General features: G+C 35.5%; 1 protein-coding gene across 1 annotated transcript; it reads left to right on the top strand.

The window, feature by feature from the left end:
- Positions 1 to 53: 53 nt before the first annotated feature.
- Positions 54 to 19,060, top strand: LOC104070149 (mutS protein homolog 4-like; the record flags this gene model as incomplete). Its single annotated transcript, XM_009574906.1, has 11 exons — positions 54 to 456; positions 2,690 to 2,851; positions 6,515 to 6,678; positions 7,995 to 8,105; positions 9,168 to 9,283; positions 9,904 to 10,077; positions 12,511 to 12,683; positions 13,471 to 13,538; positions 17,763 to 17,837; positions 18,270 to 18,334; positions 18,891 to 19,060. Coding segments are annotated over exons 1-11 (1,681 nt in total), but the record flags the coding sequence as incomplete, so codon positions are not given.
- Between the last annotated feature and the right edge of the window lie 1,088 nt (positions 19,061 to 20,148).

The raw sequence follows: 20,148 nt of genomic DNA, 5'->3' as shown, positions 1-20,148 counted from the left end.
GGTTGGCTGGTGTCTGTGAGCCTCCCACGCTGCCTGTGCTGGGCGAGGTGGCGATGTTGAAAGAAAGCACTAAGGCGAACGCGTGTGGGTGGGCGGCCGCCTCAGCCGCCTCGGAGTCCTATACGGGCCGCGGCTCTTCCACGTCGGGGTTGGGCGGGCGAACAGAGCAGACGCCCCGCTATACTCTCGGGCTGCTGCAGACGCCGCGCAGCACGGCGGACAGCACTGGTGAAGCCGCCGGTTCCCGGAAGAGGAGGTGGGGTGCGGCGTTGCCGTCTCTGTCCGGGTCTTTATCCCTTTCTTTTATCCTCCTGCCCTCTTTGCTTGGGTCAGGTTTCGAAAGAGTTGTTACAAGCAGTACTTATGCTGAAAGGGGGCAGCAGCATCTCTTCGTCTTAGCGACCTCTTTTTTTCGTTCAGCCCGTCAGAACAAGCCGCCGGTTCCCGGAAGAGGAGGTGGGGTGCGGCGTTGCCGTCTCTGTCCGGGTCTTTATCCCTTTCTTTTATCCTCCTGCCCTCTTTGCTTGGGTCAGGTTTCGAAAGAGTTGTTACAAGCAGTACTTATGCTGAAAGGGGGCAGCAGCATCTCTTCGTCTTAGCGACCTCTTTTTTTCGTTCAGCCCGTCAGAACAATGGTAGTCGTTCCTCACACTTTAAATAAATCTTTATTATTTTCTTTACGTAAGCTTTTTAGGTAGCGGTGTCAGAGTTCCCTGCTGGGGTCAGTAGACTGGTTTGAATTGCAACACAATATTTGTTTTACTAGAGACCTGAACCACATTCAGTTGGTTATGGGTTTTGGTTTTATGTTTGATTTTTTTGTTTGTTTGGTTCGTTTTGGTGGGTTGGTTGGTTTGTTGGTTTGGTTTGGTTTGGTTTTTTTGGCTTCGCCTTTGAAATAGTTTTAAGTGCTGTTATCCTTGATGTTTTGTGAGAATGTTGTGGTCCTACAGCGCAACACTACTATTTGCCGTCATTTACATAAAGCTGCTGTTACCACCAGTCTCCCGGTCCCCCCCTGAGGACAAGACCCCTCAACAGCTCCTGCATACTGGGCATGTGTGCATCAACCAGTTAGTAAGACTTGATCCTGCTATCAAAGTCTGTATCTTGGCAGGCGGAAGCAAATGGTTTCATTTGTATTTTTTTCAGTGGAAAAACTATAAAAAGAATTGGAAATTCTTTTAACACTTGCTGAAATGCCGTCTGAAGTACATACATCTCTATTACACATAAATTGGGAAGAAGGTCACATGGTTTTGGGTAACGTAGGTCAGCAGTCATGAATCCTAAAAAAACCCAAACAACAAACAAAACTTAGAATGCTAATTTGAATAGGGCATAATTTATTTGTTAAATGTGGTTTTTAAAAAATATCTGTAGATGGTTTGATTCATCTGGTCTTTAAAATTACATTTTTCCACGTTATGCCAGATTCAGTACATTCTAAGATAATAACAAAGTCTCTTCTGCCAAACTTCTGAGTGAACTTATGGCAAAATCTAATTGCTGTTTTTAAAAATCATCTACACGCATTACAATGCTGATTTGTCCACTCTTTTAAAAAAAAATTACGGTCTGAACTAATAATGGTTTTTTTAGCTGTCACATCTCGTAAGATTTAAAAAAACAAACAAACACACCCCCCCAAAGAAAAAAAAAAAACAGTACTGTAAATATTTTTGTACCAACCATGAGAAAATGTCATGCAGTTAATGGGTCATCTGAGAACAATACTGAAGTATTTTGTCTTGTAGATCAATTTTTCATGTAATAGAAGGAACAGAAACATTTGGGTTTGCATGTCTTAATACCTGGAATTTTGTAAGTTTTAAGTGGAAAAACTCTGTTTATATTTTAATTCCTTTTTTATCTTAAAAAACAATTACCCAAATTAGATTAAGTATGTGGTGATGTTTTTAGTCATGTTGAGAGAACTGAAAATAATTAAAATACTTTAAATAATTTATTGAAACTAAAGAATGATCTAAGAAAAAGAGAATTTGCAGGACTTAAAAATGTAGATAAATCTTAAGATACATGTGTAAAAGAAACTACAGATAACAAACATGTTGCAGATTATTGTATGATTTCTGAGAGTTGAACCCCATAAATTCAAAAGGAGATCATTCTCAAGCGGAGGAATTTTTGAGCATGGTTCTTTGTTTTCTTTTATTGTCCCTTTTTTAAAAAGAAATGCTTAGCTTTAAAAAAAAATTCATAAACACGTGCAATTTCAGATACTGATTTTTACAACTGATGGGCAAATGCAAGATAGAGCTGATTTATAGCATTCTTTCATAAATCTAGAATTCACTAGAATATGAAATTATGCATTGTAAAGCGACTTCTATTGTATTATTTCAGTCCAACAATGTAAACAAAGATTTTTATTGGTGCTACAAGTAATGTCATTGAGGAAAATAACCATATTGATACAAGCTTCTTTTCAAAACTGATTTTTATTTCATTTTATACTTGTACTACTTTGGAGAGCTTTTTTATAGAATGACATTAAAGTTTATTGCTTGGCACTATCTATTTCTAGTAAGGAAAATAAAGTTTTCTAAGCTGTGTATTTCTATATTGCTTTCTGAATAAAAACTGATTCAAATCTTTTTTTTTTTTTCAGTTAAATGATATACAATTTAATGTGTCTGTTTTCAAAAGTTAATTTTTCCCCCCCCAGAATCATATTTTGGGGACAAAAGTTCTTGTGTAGAAAATGCTAGTACATTGAATCTCACGAGTTCTTCTGTACGAGGCCTGAATAGCACATGCATAGGAAGAACACCCCTCTCTTCTAGTAGATCTGTTTGCAGAAGCCATACCCCTCTTATGGGATATTCAGGTAAGATTAACAGCTCTTAAAGGAAACATTATCTTATTAAACATACTTTAATGTGATACAGTAAGATATTGAAATATATTCAAAACATAATGTGTTTTGTACCACAGAGGATGCCTGCCAATGAAAGATGCACCCATAGGGGAAAGTACTATTGTAGTTACTGAGTAGATGTTTTGATATACAGCCTCTTCTCACTTACTTTGCATTCATGTATAAATTATCAATATAGTTACAATTCAGACTTTTTTCAAATTGTCTAAAATTGAACTATTTTTGTGGACATGTTGGTTTGTGTGGTAACTGAACTGAAGAGCCCAAATTTATGCACATTTCTAATCGGGGTTTCTTTTTAGGTTTGTAATGCATTGTACATCACATATCATGATGTCATTCTCAAGTTTCTTGATGCAAGTTTTATGCGTTTTATGTTGGCATCTTCAAAGGTCTAGAACACTAGTTCTGCAGAAGAACGCTTACGCAGTAGGTCGTTGGGTGTACGTTTTGCAGTGCTTCTTGTGAACAAAGGTGTGTTACAGGGTAATGATGCCTTCTGCCATGTTATGTGTATCTGTGTGCTCTGGTAGCGCGGAAGTAGTGGGATTCAAAGATAGTTCTTTCATGGTCTGACTAATCAGTTCAGTCTTTAGTGTTCTTAAAGTTATTTAATGGTAATTCTCTGAAGCAATTAAATTATTTAAAAATTGATTTTAAAAAAAAAAAATCTATTCCTGGTAAGAATATAAATTGGCTCTCCACTTGCTACTGAATTGAATTACTGTTGCAAGATGTAAGTAATAGGACGTTTGTGATTTCCTACAGCTGTTGTGATGCACAGTTTTCTTTGTGACTACTCCAGGAGTTGGGGAATCAGAGTAACTATGATGTTGAAACCCACAGAGCAGATTTCTCTAGACTTTATGCAACTTAACAATGAAAAAACCCCACATCTTCAGTTTCCTTTGATTTTACGTGTGTGTTGTTTAGCCTGCAGAAAAGGAGGCTGAGGGGAGACCTTATCATTCTCTGCAACTACCTGAAAGGAGGTTGTAGCGTGGTGGGGGTCGGTCTCCTCTTCCAAGTAACCAAGGGATAGGGCAAGAGGAAGAGGCCTCAAGTTGCGCCAGGGGAGGTTTAGCTTGGAGATTAGGAAACATTTCTTCACCCAAAGGGTTATCAAGCATTGGAACAGGCTGGCCAGGGAAGTAGTTGTGTCACCATCCTCGAGGTATTTAAAATACGTGTGGATGTGGTGCGTACGGGACATGGTTTAGTGGTGGACTTGGCAGTGTCAGGTTAACAGTTGGACTCGATGATCTTAAAGCTCTTTTCCAACCTAAACAATTCTATGATTCTATGTTTGTGTGTGTGCATCTATATATTTTTTTATGCTTGCTGTATTGTATGTGACATTCCTTGATCAATCTTTCATCTGAGACAGCGTATGCAGAATATCACATTCTGAAGAATATTGGTTGGTCACTGTGTATTTTTTAGTGTGACAGACTGAAAAACTAACCATCTTCCCAATGAAATTTGTGTAATTACCATACCTGATCTAAAATACTTACTATTATCTTCACCTTTTAGTTGCTTTTAAAAGAAGAGTTAATACTGTGATCAGCTGCTGCTGATGGGCCAGGGGTTGTTCTGAGTAGAAGATTCAGAGTAACAATTACATTTTCAGGAGGCTTCAGATGAAACTTTATGTGAATGCTGTTGCTGACATCTTGTGGCCTACAGAACATAGGTAGAATAAATGAAGGTTCAGACTTGCTTGCGTGCAGCATCAAAGATTTCACTTAGGTGGTAGCCAGCTGCAGTTCAAACAGCCTTTTAGACTTAAGTTCTTAGATAAACTCTGATTCTGATCTTGCCCTTCCAGATTCCTGGTAGGATTAGTTTTGATTCTTGGGGTACAATTTGAGTTTACTCAGAAGAAAATGGCAGGTTTGGTGTATTATGCCTTCTCAGCAGGATCGTTCTGTTTTGAGACCACTCTTATTCCTTTGCTTTTTGAGAGCAAATTCTGTGAAGAACAAGGGAAGGTAATGGTGGAAAAGAACGTAAGTAATCACTATGAAGCAGGTAGAGTTTATTGGTGTTTCAGATCAGTAAATATGTCTATGCTATCAAAATCCAATACTATGTAGATGTTTTTGAAAGTGTAAATGGGGCATGCCTTTTATATGCAAGTATTTTTCTTACTTTGAATACTTTAGACTTAATTGTTATTTCATAATGGTATCTCTTCTGAACCTTTAAGTGAATTCAAGAAGGATTAAGCGAAGAATCTGTCCAATTCAGCCATTATAAGTTGGGGAAAGTGGGAGGGTCAGCTCATTTTGCCCAACTTCTTATCCCCTCAGTTCTGGTTGCAGATGATACCTCATCTCTGAGACCATCCTGTTGGCTCACAGCTTAGGTTTTAGGCACTGAAACAGTAGTGCTAGAAGACAGTTGGTTTTTAACTTGGTGCTATTTAAAGTTCAGTACTGTATGAAGTGGTGTTGGGGGGGAGTGAGATGAAGGAATGCATCGAAATTTGTCTCCTGTCAACTACGCTGCAATAAACCATAGTTGAACACAAAATAGCCCCATTTTTGAAATTAGCTATTTGGATCTGAATTACATGAGATTAGGAATCATAGTCTGTAGAGTTCAGTTTAGGAATAAACATGAGGTTTATTGTAGGTCTATAGTACAATCCCAAAGTAGATTTGCTGTGTTATGTTGGGCAAATTGGTAGAGCAGCTGGGTTGGTGGTTTTATCTACATGGGGAAAAAAAGAGACTAGATAAGAAAATGAAGTTTAGGGTCTTCAGAAAGGAAGACATTAGGTGTTAAGGAGCTGTAATCTTAATTTTCATACTTAATCTTTGTAAGGGGTGTCTTGGAGATGTAGCTGGATATTTGAAGGAAGAGATGAGATTAGTTGAGTTTGTGATGATATTTAGGAAAATTTAAGCCAAACCAATTTTAAGATACTAAAAATGTCTTTTAAAAAAATCACTAAAATGAAAATCAAATTATTGGGTCTCAAGTGTACTGTAGAGAGAGAGAGAGAGATATTTTAGACTAGTTTAATGAGTTTAGCATAAAATCAGATGAAATGTATATATAGAGCTATATAAAAGACATTTGTTTCCCCTAACTTGATGAGATCTAAGCCATCTTGATCAGAGTTGCGCTTTTAGTGGAATATTAACTTACAGTATCTCTCTGCAATTAATACACCTGATTTTAACTAGCAGTAATAGCTATGCATCATGTTTAATTTAAAATGGCAAATGTTTAATAATAGCCATGCCTTTTGGCATGCCCTAAGCATCTTTTTTGTTTAGTACAGAGACAGTGACTCAGAAACTGTATTTTCATTTGCTACAGAAATGTGATTAGTTCTGACAATCTTAAATGAATGGATTCAGTCACTCTTTTAATGTAAGAGTGTAATGTTCATACTTCGCAAAGTGTGCCTTATCTGTATGGTATGGCAACTAAGGAGTTCAACAACCAGGATTTTTAGTTTTTAACTAAGTTTGGTAAATTGAAAGGGCTTTCCATGGATATGGGAATGTAAACACGTATTTCACTTGGAATGTCAAAGTATGATTCTGTGAATGTAAAGTAGTGGCTTGTAACTGAATATATGCATCTGTTTTACAGTTACATCCTCATCTGCAGTCTCTGCTCATACTGTTGCATCGGTTATTGTAGCTGTAGTAGAAGGAAGAGGCCTTGCCAGAGGTGAAGTAGGAATGGCCAGTATTGACTTAAAAAATCCTGAGGTGATATTATCACAGTTTGCAGACAATACAACTTATGCCAAGGTATTGTTGCATACTTAATTGCTATATCCCTTAGAGGCTAATTATTGTAACTTTCTTTCTTAAAAAAAGCTTATGACTAATGGGAAATTAAAGTTTTAGTTTGTAGAAGAAATTTCTCAAAAGTGAAAGTAACAAGTTCTAGAAAATGTGCAATGTTGAAAGGACTGCTATTTTCTTTACTGTTCCTCAGATTTTAGATAAAGAGGAAAGAATGTTTTGCAAAAGAAAAACAGCCTTTCTGCAAAAAATAGCGTGTTTAAACTATGTGGGAGTGAGATGCCTTGGTTTGAAGAGCATTGGGCGACACATGGTAGTAGAACTTGCAAATATTTTTCATCAGTCAAAACAACTCTTGAGAGCAGAACTGCATAAATATGTGTGTGTGAGCAGCGGGGGGGGTTGGGTAGCTGTAGGGCTGGCTTTCTATGGTTGCATAAATATTCCTTCTCAGTTAGTTTGAAATGAAATTCACTCAATTTACAGCCAAGTGTTCTGCCTACAAGCACTGCATGCTCTACGTTAATTTGGAGAGTAATCTCTGGTTTATGCAACACCAGTATTAATAAAACATCTTTTTAAATGGTTTTGTTACAGTTACGCATGTACTTAAAATATAGTCTGTTTTTTCATGTTTCTCCCTTGAGAATTTGTGGATGATGATATAAAGGAATATAAATGCATAATGACGTTTGTCCTTTCTTATACAATAAACAAATAGAAAAGCATATAGTGTACTTTAAATCCCTACAGCAGGTGTGTATAACATAATCAAAGCAAAGCTGGTTTAAATATGCACATTTTGATCCATATTGAAAAAGATAAGGCTGAGATAAATGTCAGAACGGGAGGTTAGAACAAAGTCTAAACCAAGTCTCAATCAAAAGATTATTAATATTCAGACCTGTTGCATTTCTTCATCTTCCAGAGCACCATTAACTTTTCAGCTGCAAGCCCAGAAAGCTGCCATCTGTTGAAAATAAGTCCTTCTCCCATCATAGCCCTGGAATGTAGTTTTGGATATTTACCCCTTGCTTCAATGACAAGCATGTTTCTGTGTTCAAATGACAGGGCATAGATACCTCTTTTTTTTTAAATTTAGTTTCATGTATATTTATATATCTGTATCTATAGATACAGTTAAATTTGACTCATTAGTGTAGAAGTTAGCAGAAAATTTGGTCTTTATTTACAAGACTGGAACTGTGATTTTAAAATACAAGGATTCTGTAATTCTGTATTGCTGGTTCATTATTGTGTCAAAATATTTTACATTATATATGGATTTTTATTGAATTATTTTGAATTTTTTTGTTCAGGTTATTACTAAACTCAAGATTTTAACACCACTAGAAATAATAATGTCAAACACTGCTTGTGATGCAGGGAACACGACAAAATTGTTCAGTCTGATAACAGAACATTTCAAGGTAAGCTCTTAAATTTCATTCCGTATTTTGGAGTTCTTGTTGATCACTTTTATGTGATTGTTGATTTAAGAGTTTTTCACAACTTCTAAAACCTTAAACGCAGTCAGATTTTGTGTTTTCTATGATTTTGGGGCCTAATTTTACCATGGTAAAGAATAATCTAAATGCAGCTCCAACACTGCTAGTTCTAATCCTGACAATTACAGAGATAAGTATATTACTGATTAAAGCCAAAAGTTTTGAATTTGTGGCATTGAAGTAATTTGAGCAATACTGAACTAGGAAAGATTCAGAGATGAAAAAATCAAGCATTTTCCTTTGCTCCTTTGTTCTCTCAACGTGATAAATATTTGGGGCTAATGTATCATGGAATAGGAAAAAGAGCACTGTCAGGGTAAAAGGGGGTGAGATGAACTAGTATATGTAATTTATGAGTATTAAAGCCTCAGAACTTTTAAAAAGTTGTATTAATTACTATTTGAATTGTTTCTATGTCTACACTGCTGATGGCTTCTTTACGAGTCCTCTTTTACTTCCTGACCTCTCTCTCTTTTTCTTGCATAAATCACTCGTGCATCGCATGCATTCAGTTACATTCACCTGCATATCTTTATTCCCTATTTACCATTGAAGGCTTGACATTGATCCCTTGGGCTTAAACCTTGGCAAGGGAAAACTACAGTTCAAATGTGAGCATCGATGCTAGCATGAAAATAACTCTTCCTGAAAAGTCATTAATTTTAACCAAATCCAGGTTAAATTAAAAATTTGGAGTAGCTAGTTCTTGAGAGGAAAAGCAATATTCAAGAAAAAGCCTATGTTAATTTGCTCAAAGCAGTAGTATGAGCCTTTTTATATGTACTACCAGAGAGAAGGAAAGATGAGTGACAATAGTGTGGCTTGCTTGTGCTAATAAGCTAAAATGAATAATTCTGCAAAGGCAGATTGCTGAATCAGTTGATAGATTTTCGTGGAAACACATTTCACTAGAAAAATGGAGAAGTCTGATGAAAAATTCTCTGTAACTTTTTAAACTATTTGCTTTTCCCCCCGTCTTCACAGAATGTGACTTTTACAACTGTCCAGAGAAAATACTTCAATGAAACAAAGGGTTTGGAATACATAGAACAACTGTGTGCATCTGAATTCAGCACCATTTTCATGGAGGTTCAATCAAAGTATGTTTAAATAAGGAAAAAGCATACTGTGTCCAGATAAGTTTTTAACAGCTTTTTACGTACTTAGTACACAAGTCCGTGGCTTGTTGCAAAAGTTAGAAAATCGTAACAGAGCTGTTCTTTTATTTTGCCCTCCAGTGTTTCTGATATATCTAGAAACTTAAATAGAAAGCCTGTTAGAGATTTTTTTTTTTTTGAGTTTTCACAGCTTTCTACTTTCTCCTTTTCATTCTTTCCTTAAAGATACAATTTAACAGCTATGACTGCCTTTCCTTCTGGCCTCAGCAAATGTTTTCCTTGTACCAGCAATTTTAAGTAGTGATACTTGGTGACCTGGGTCTTTGTTTTCATACTAAAAGATGTATGTTCACAATAGCAGCTATACAGTGTGGGATGTCAAGTGTACAGAGACTCAAACATTCATGAATATTTGATTTATATGCATATATGTGCACTATACATGGGTTAGCGCATACTTAAAACATACTGCTTTTTCAGTGCTATCAATCCCAGTAGTTGTCAAGCAGAAGTATGAATGTGATTTCTGTAGTGGCACTGCTTGGTTTTGTGGTATTTAAATAGTGCTATTCAACGTTCATTAAAGATTGTTTCTTTCCAAGGTACTACTGTCTTGCAGCTGCTGCAGCTTTGCTAAAATATGTTGAATTTATTCAAAATTCAGTTTATGCTCCTAAATCGCTCAAAGTGTGTTTCCAGGGGAGTGAGAAAACAGCTATGATAGATTCATCATCAGCACAGAATCTTGAACTAGTAATTAATAACAGAGATTCTCGGTAAGAATATTTAAGTTTACAAATTACCCTTTTATAAAGTTGTATTTCACCAAGTTTCCTTGACGTTTGTGTCAAAGAGCTGACCATTGTATTTATTTCTGTACGACAGAACTTATATACCCTTCAGAGCTTTTAAAAAAATATTTGGACAGAGAAATGCATTACAATTTAGCATAAAATTTCTAGCGTAGGAAATCCTACAAGTGAACTGCGGGAAGAGATGATACATAGTCATCTTTACATTGATGTCTATATTTTATTCAAACTTATAAATGATGTTGATGCAGAATTGCACAGATTGTGAAATGAAAGAGGCAACATTCCCACAAGAAGTTGCTTATGTTGGATTTGAATGCCTAGGTTTTATTCATTTTACACAAGATAAACACTCCAGGCTTGAAAGGTTTTTTTGTTTTCCTTTCGCTCTAAGGAATAGTAGCAAACAAAGTAATTTCTATAATGATGGTCATGTGCAATGTGGTACTTGATTGCATGGTAGCTCTCCACAATGAGAACAATGCTTGGAGTACTTCCTTTACCAGGAGTTACTTGGCTTTTAGGCAGAAGAAGCTGCAAGACTTACCTTCTCAAGACTGTTATGCTTCTGGTTAGAAAGAGAAAGACTTGGAACTTGCGCTCTGCTGCCTGCCAAGTTCTGAGATCCACCTCTGTTTAGAAGTCCACTCATCACCCTGATATAAAAAGGGGAGCCTGGAGATTCTTCACTCTCCAAGTATTACTCATAAGAGCTTTTCACTTGGAGAGATGTCATAGAATCATAGAATGGCTTGGATTGGAAGGGACCTTTAAAGATCATCTAGTTCCAACCTCCCTGCTGTGGGCAGGGACATCTTTGACTGATCAGTCATCCTTACCCTTCTGCCACTACTCTTTTTTTTTCTTTCCTTTTTTTTTTTAAATTTTTGTGGGGATCGGAGAGTACACAGTTAGATCTGTTCTTCAGAAGTGGGAGGTAACTATAGTTTCTTTCTGTTCATCTGTCATGATGTCACTCTGCCCCCAGTTCCTTCTTGCTTGCTCCGTTGCTTCACACGTAACTGCAGGAGCCAGCCACTCTTAAGATTGGTACCCTCAGAGCAATATATCTCTGAAAGCTGCTCCTAATTCCACAGATGGTTTTGAGAGGAAGGAAGTCACAGGAGGAACTGAGCAACAGTAAACTGCTTTATGGTTCTCTTTTTTTTTAGCATTATTGCTGCCGAGTTTTTGCTGACCCAGTGGCAAGTTGGAACCAGGCCACGCACAGCTATTTCCATTACCTAGATCTTACCCTAAAGCCTGATTAGGTATCTTTGTATCGGATATTAACAGGTAGAAGTTAATAGTACAGGCACACACCAGAAATACGTAAGCCAAGTTCTTGTGCCAGTATTAATTCTGGCGGGGCTTTTCTCTTTTCATTTGCTGTACAAGGAACTGAGCCCTCAGTTGCTTAAAGGTAGGCAGTGTGGATACTATCCCAAGTGTAGAGTTCCCCTTAAGTGTTTTCATGAGTTGCATCTTAGGATAAATAATAAAACTGGTTTTGAATTTCTCCCTTTTTTAACTCTCTTGACTATTGCTTTGTTCTTTTATACCATGGTATTTCAGGAGGTTCTGTACCATCTATCTATCTATCTTTATGCTGTTTGCTTTGTATACTTGTATCAGATTTCTTCCTGTTCAGGTTCTGATCTCAATCAATATGTTTCTATGGCCCCAGTGTTTTCATTGGCCTTCTTTCAAGCCAATAGCATTGAAGGTTTCAGGTTTCTAAAACTGTTTAGGTATGTACTAGATGTAAATATTATAGGCTGTTTATTTTAAACAGATACAATCAACCCTTGAGTGTGTGACCCTGGGAAATGTAACGTGTAAAAGCCATGAACATGAAAATAATATTTATGAATCATAAGCATGTTATTTGGCTCCTGTATGGACTGTAAATCAGTTCTTTAAAAAAAGTAAAATCAAAGCTTATTTCTGTCTTGGACTTGTAAGTATTTTAAATCATTTTCAGAAATGTGTTTTAATGAAAATGTTCTGATTAGTATTTGATCTCAGATTATAATTTGTCTCCTTTTGTAGGGTTAGTTTGTTTGTTTTTAATTAGTTCAGAGAGGGAAAATGTGAACTGCACCACTGCAGTAGGAATGGAATACTACTACAAAAAAATGAGGAAAATACTGAGTACAAATGTATTTCTATACTTTGGAAAATTATATCATGAGGGCTAATATTATATTAAATTACATTAAATTACCTGACTTCCTAAACTGCTGTAGTTCATATAATATACATGGCAAATAGGGGTGCTAAGCATCCCAAAAGCAGGCCTCAAATTTGGGATACTCTTACTTGAAAATGCCGCTTGACATTTACCATCTTTATTTTTGTGAGTGTATTCTTTGCATGTATTTTGTTTTATCAAAGGAATGGTCACACGCTTTTTGGTGTCCTAAATTACACTAAAACTCCGGGTGGAAGTCGAAGACTTAGATCCAATATCCTGGAGCCACTAGTTGATGCCGAAACGATTAACACGAGACTGGACTGTGTTCAGGAATTACTCCAGGATGAGGAGCTCTTTTTTGGTCTTCAAGCAGGTAGTAGTTTATATTTAATACATAGTGTATTTCTTTTTAAACATTTTTTCTAATCTATGAAAGTACGCAGTGTGATTCAATATGTTTTAAAAGTATTTTTTTAATGATTTGTCAGGTGACACATATAGTGGACACTTAATTTTTTGAAGTAATCTTTATTATGATAGTGATATTTTTCTCAAGTATTTTGCTAGGAAAAGTGAATTTCTCTGATAAAGTGGTTAGAAGTCAGTGAGCCAATAGCTTTTTTGAAGAATTTGTCTCTTTACCTCTATGGCCAGATACACACTATGTTGGAAGTATACAAGTATACATAATGTATACATAATGTATACATTAAAAACAAATAAAGACATCGCTGATGTAATACTTGCTGTGTATGCATATTTTTTTCCATTGCTTCATGAAACATAGTGGTCCAGACATGTAAAAAAAAAAATATACAATACCAGAGTGTGAGTTAGTCCACCTAAAGTTGGATCATGTAATTTTAATCTTTATCACAAGAGAAATATGATTCAGTCTAACAAAAGAATATTGCTGAATTGATATATGTCCACCTGTACAATAATCACTACATGCTTAGGTACAGTAAGTATAGTTATGACAAAATAATTTAGATAGCAGTTATTTTTAACCTGTTTTTTTCCCTAGTAAATAATTTGTGAAGATAGAATGAAAGAAAAAGATTAGCATAAGTATCACTATGTAATTGTGTGCATTTAAAAAAAACAGGCTTTATTACAATTTCAGTTCAATTTCTGATCTGTTTACTTTTGTTTTACAGTTATCTCAAAATTCCTGGATACAGAACAACTACTTTCAGTTTTGGTACAAATTCCGAAGCAGGATACGGTATGTTTCGAAATACGCCTTAGATGATCAGTTATCTGGCTATAACATGCAATATATAAATGTGATATCTATAAATATGCATAATACGATAAGAAAAAGACTGCACCTTAAAAAGACATGGAATAATGTTATCGTAGGTTGAGAGTGTATCTTATCTTACAGCACTAGAAGATTCTCATAGGAGAATGTTAGGAAGATTTGGGTTCGTTTCAATATCACATTCATCTTAATTTATGCAAATTGACTTCCAAAACTTTACTTTTTCATCACTCCCCACCTTTATTCTTCGTAAGTGTACATTCGACAGTACTAGAGTGAGAGAGAGGAATTATCTTCACATCAGCATAAAAGGAAAAAGTGTCTAACAGAAATTTACTGTCATATTTTTGGAGGTTAATACAATTTTTGCTAGCCTAAAGAGAATTAAGCATCTTCCTTACTAGAAAGTAAATAATTTCTTAGTTTTCATGTAATATAAATCAATAGAAATTAGTCTTTATTGCCTGAAAAATTATTTTGAAAAAGGTTCTTAAGAAGCACTTTCACTTTGCTCAGCTGTGTTTACAATACAGATGAACTTAAATCTGTGTTCAATTACTAAGTCAATCATGTAAAACATACAAAGCCATGGATACATGGGACTTACCTGTTAGTTTCCAAGACATAGACATTGTATGAGCTAAGTGCAACTTTTTCATGCGGGAGTTAAGTGTTTCTTCTGAACAGCAACCAGCTGACAGAAAACAATACACTCACTTGCACAGCATAAGCAGTACCAAATGAGGCAGAAGTTTCCCTTACACTGACTGTTCTCGTAAGCAGAGAACCTTATGTCTCAAGCACACAGAGAGAGATATCTAGGTTATGAATGATGTCTAGAAGTCCGTTCTGTATCCAATTCTCAACTTGACCCATGCTTCTCTGTTAACCCTTGAATGCAAGGAATAAGTAATGTATTGGAGAATTGATTACTTTTAAGTTTTCTCAGGGTCCTGTCTTATGGATTAAAGAGTGCCCTGCTCTTATCTGTTACCTTAAATCACACATCTTACAAGGTGGACCAAAATGAAATGCAGATAAAAGCATTTATTCATAAAAGCATAACTAGACAATAAAGCTATAAATGCTTACAACAACATAGTTTAGTTGAAAGACAAGCAATACTTTATCTGCTTATGGTAAGGCTTTTTTTTGGTATTTTATCCCTTATCCGCTTGACAGTGGCAGCCATGGTTTCAGTCTGTGTGAGTACCTTATGCCTCATGTTTCATCCATTAGAGTGCATTCAGGAACTTGACCAATAGAGAAAGCTTCCATCACAGATCATTTTGGGAGAATTACTGAATATACCTTCAGATTCAAGTTCCTTAGAACCCCTCTTTCCTCCTCAGTATTTATAGCGAATTCCGCCTTTGAAGTCTTTTAGGAGCTCAAGACAGATAGAATCTTCTGCCTTGAAAATCACGTTTTTAACCAGGAGATAGTTGTGATTAATTAAACTGAGGTTTCTCTTCCTTCAGTGTGCCAATGTGTCTTTGTTAGACTGGAGGTCAGCTCCTGTTCTTAACTAGTTTGTAAACAAAAATTGCTGAAGGGGGTATAAAAGCTTTCTCCCTCCTAGCGACTATTAACATGTTTCAAAGAAAGATTATTTTTTTCATCAGACCTTGCCTCGTATATCAATCTGTACATTAACACATGCAATACAAATATCAAAACAGGATAAATACATGTAGCTTACTACTGGATCTTAGATTGAGACCGGACACGACAGTTAACTACAGTGAGCTTGAGATAACTGAACCTTAACATTTTTCTACTAAGCATATTGTAACAATTCCATTATAAGTTACATTTGCGTACAGTACTTGAGCAGGGTATTTCTGCCAATGCTTTTGAGACTTGCGCTTGCCTGTCTTCATGCTGGTATGCCAGCATCATGGATATTTACAGTTCTTTCACCTCTCCGTGTCTTCTCACATGCTGACTTACCTGCTTAGATAAATGACTTCTCTAATGCCAGTTAGAGAAATCAGGTACAGACTCCAGCAGGACTGTAATAAATGCAGATAAATCTCTTTAATGACATATCCAAAAAGCTGAATGTTTATTGCTCCCAGCTTTCCTTGTAGAGATTGGTAACATGAATGAAAGATCAGCTGTATGACTAAAACTGTCAGACTGGATGCCTTTATGTGTACATAAAACCATGTACACCAAACTTTTAACCGCAGTGCTTTCAATCTTGACTGGCTCCAATATAGCAGAACATACTATTCATGCAACAGACATGTTCATTCAAGTACTAACTCAGTTGCTTTTATCAAATGCTAGATTAACCCGTTCAGTGTGTTCCATTCCCACTCTCCATAAAAATTTTCATTGCAAAATGTTCCACCAGTCAAGAGATGAGGAGGTGCTCGCCTGAAAAGCCTACACTTTCAATCACTAGAAATGTGAGTGGTATGTTCGACGTGAGCATCACTGACAATCTTGCTGAGATACGTTACTTGAAAAATCATGTCATCGGTGAAATCAAGTACTTCCTCTTATGGAATCTGCATATAGAAGCAAATTAAACATATCTGGACAAAAAAAAAAAAAAAAAAAAAGAGATTTCCTTAAAAGACCCTCTTGTCTCATGAAGGATGAGTCATGAAGGATCCTTAGAAGTTGGATCAACATCCAACTTTTGGTGGAAATGAGGACCACCTGCTCTGGATTACTTGGTCACCCATCTGAAGAACAAATTCAATAGATTCTGTGCCTGTTGAAGTTCCAGGCATGTGACAGATTGATTCCTTCTCTCACAGGCAGAAGGCACCAGTATTTTCGGTTTAAATGAATTTCCAAGAAATAACAAAAGTTAAACTAGGGCTGATCCACTGACATAGCACTTAAATCTGTAGGACTTAAGTCTCTAGCATAAAAACAAAGTCAAATGTTTCTTTGAATCGTCATGCTTTACATATCAGAGTGACTGTGGACAAATTAATTTCAGATGCTGTAAAGGATAGGCTTGCATTTTAGTCATTAATGAATCATAAAGAGGTAACATTATATAGAAGAGTTATCGACTATAGTTGTATTCATTCATTTTCTCCCTTTGACTCTAAAGTGCAGCATGTACAAAGATCCACTTTTAACACCAGTTCAGTTCAAGTTCCTATAAGAAATATTTTAGCAAAGGTACATTCCATTACAAAATACCAACTCTTCACGTATGACTGTATCTGTCGTTTTGATGTCTGATTCCATCATGGGACTTAGACCCCATATTTATTTGCAGATAATGATTCCTCCGTTCGTACATTTAGCATTGTTTAGTCCTATCTTTTGCAGAAAACAGCTTTATATAGGAGGTAAGATAAGGCAAGAGATGCCCTCTACCACAAGAGTAAAAAGTTATTAATACGAACGAGAAAAGATTTCACATGGGGTCATACTCCTGTGTTCATGTTGAAAACTGACACTAGATTTTCCTTGGAATCAAACAATGGGCTTATCTGTTGGTTTCTTAAAATCCTCTCACACAGTGCATATGTACTGTATATGCTATGCAGCACATATGCTATGCCCTAATACCAACAGCAAAATTCTTTATCATAAATGTTAATGGGGCATACAAAACAATGTAGAATGTGTCTGTGGACAAAACATTGTGAAGAGCAGTCATTATTGTAAGCAGAATTTTTAAACATTTACTGGATTATTTTTTTTTTTAAATTACATGAGCAGATGTTTAAGGATATAAATATATTAACCAAAGATAAGTCAACCAAATTGGGTTATGTTGTGTTTAACAACATTTATGAAAAGGGCTATGCTTCTTAATTATAATGCATAATGTATTCGCTTTGAAAGAGTCTACGAGCTATCTAGAGCTTGTATAGAGCTATTTATACGTAGAAGATTAAAAGAAGTTTTCACGGCTTGGGTTACCAGAGTGTTCTCAGAGTCAATCATTATCAGTGCAGACATATGAAAATACTAGCTAGTGATGGGCAAACTATCACAGTAGGCAATGTAAAATTTAGGTAAACTTTTTTTTATGCAGTTATACTTCGAGTTGTCAAAGCTTATGAGCTTATAAAGTATTTTAGCAATTTTCATTAAAAGTGTAAACCTGTTACAATTAACAGTATGAGTTCTGCTAGTTCCAAGTACTTTTTTAAACAGGCAGACATACAAACACCTCCAATATTTGTAAAATTTTTTCAACAGGTTAAAACTGCCGAATCAAAAATAACTAATTTAATCTACCTGAAGCATACTCTAGAACTTGTGGAGCCTCTAAAAGTAAGCTGTCTCTATAATTTTTTTTTTTATAAAGTACAGACTGTTTTGTCCTTATTTTTATACAGTGCAGTTTGTTAAATTCCATAGAATATAGAATAGAACATCTCAAGTTGGAAGGGACCAATAAGGATCATCAAGTCCACAAAAAAAAATTTACTTTATATTTTGCAGAACGCAATACTACCAAGATAGTCTGTTAATTCTTAAGCCAGTTGAAAATATGCATTTGAGTCTAATACTCTGAAGAACTGGATTCCCACCATTACCTGAATAATTGCTTTTATAACAAACATTTAACTGAAACTCCTGCTCAGATTCCATAAGCTGCTTATGCAACCGCTAATAAGCCTCAGTGAATCTAAGAACTTTCAGTCCTTTAAAAGGGCTACAGAAAGAAGTAACTGTTGATGTCCATATTTTAATCTTCAACAGGCTGCTTTAAGAAGCTGTAACACACCTCTGCTAAAGGCTTATTACAATTCTCTTGAAGATACAAGGTATTTATCATAATACTTTAGCTAGTGTGTTAGAAACTCTCATCTTTCTTAAGAATGTCTGTAAAATTAAAGATTTTACATCTTTGCTTATTTGTAGCTACAGGTACAGCTCAATTTTTTTGCCTAAAAGCTGGTTTTAATTGTCAAAAATTCTAATTTTCAACTAACAAGCAAATACGGGGAAAAAAGGAGAACAAAAAGTTAGCTATGATACTGCACTTGCTGATGAACGGCACTCCATTAGAAATAATTCTGAAAAGACAGAAGTAGTGGTTTCCTAGAGTCCCCATAATAATGCAAAAATCAACTGTTGCCTGTATATTTGAGAAATAATGTATATCTCCCAAAGATTTGAATGGTATCTTTGGTCAGACTTGGGTATAGTCATGTTTCATTCTGAGGCAAAAAATAGACATGAAATTTAGTGCTTGGTTTTAACAAGTAGATAATTTGCTTCAGTTATTTGTAATACTCTTATTTGTAATTTTGGGACAATATTGCAAATAAAAATTGTAAAGTATTATGTAGCTAATTAGCAATACAACTAATATTGCAGATTCGGAATTATACTTGAAAAGATTACAACTGTAATTAATGACGATACAAGGTACACAAAGGGATGTCTGAGTATGAGGACCCAAAAATGCTATGCTGTTAAGCCTAACATCAACGAATTCCTTGACATAGCTCGTAGAACATACACAGAAATTGTTGATGACATAGCAGGTATTTCTAAACCAAGATTTTTATTTATTTGGAGTTCAAAGTACTTTGCACGTGGCATATAGAAGCCATGTAATCATACGTATTCTAAAGTTCTCCTATGTAAAAAGTATTTTTTTCGAGTATTATTATAAACTGATTATCATTGATAAGTAACTGAAGTACTTTTGAGATACATATCGAGATTCTCCTTTTGTAGATAAAAATTCAGTTTTATTTTGATGAAGTTGAACAATTACATTGTGATTCCTGTATTTAAAACTGTTGCTCCTTGTCCTCTAAAAGTACAAAAAAGTTAATGTAACAGAATTATTCCAACCAAAACATTCTGCATAAAACATGTAAATCTTTGTTTTAGCTTCTTGAATTAAAATATTAAAATATTTTTGTTCTTTATATTTTAAGCAGTCTGTGGACTACTTTTTAGCCAAGCTATTAAGAGTTCAAAAATACGAACAAAAGGAATTTTAGCATAATATCTGTTTACTGTGCTTTAATAACCTTCCTGTTTATCATTAAGTCAAAATAGAAGAAAAAAAATTATTTTCTGGAATGGATCTCCTTTTTTTTAGTATAAAATGTTGATTTCTAGCTAAAGGACCACGTTCTTAGTTTACTATGTAATTGGAAACTTAAAAGAGCGTCAGAAACTTTATTATCTGTCATATGTTGTAAGCTTCTTGTTTCCTTCTAGTCTTACATTCTCCATAGTACACAGTGAAAAGTACAAACGCTATTGTTTTTTATTTCCTAAACCTTCCAAAATTTGGTAGCTGCTATGATTCCAGAATATGTGAACAGATGTGTTCCCCTTTCCCGTTTTCACTGTAGCCCACATGCTTGCAGAAGGGATTCTTCTCTCTTCCTCTTTACTGGATTAAACTCTTAGGTGACAAAATACTGATATCGTCTACCTGGACTTCTCTAAGGCCTTTGATATGGTCTTCCACAACATGCTTGTTGCTAAACTGGAGAGAGATGGGTTTGACGGATGGACTAAGGAATGAGAGTGGATATGAGATGGATAAGGAATTGGCTGGATATCCGCATTCAAAGATTGCGGTTACAGTCAATGGCTCAATGTCCAAGTG

This window comes from Fulmarus glacialis, unplaced genomic scaffold (assembly GCF_000690835.1).
Source record: "Fulmarus glacialis isolate BGI_N327 unplaced genomic scaffold, ASM69083v1 scaffold35193, whole genome shotgun sequence".
Lineage (NCBI taxonomy): Eukaryota > Metazoa > Chordata > Aves > Procellariiformes > Procellariidae > Fulmarus > Fulmarus glacialis.
The sequence above is the reverse complement of the archived record's forward strand: the minus strand, read 5'-3'. Positions and strand labels throughout refer to the sequence as shown.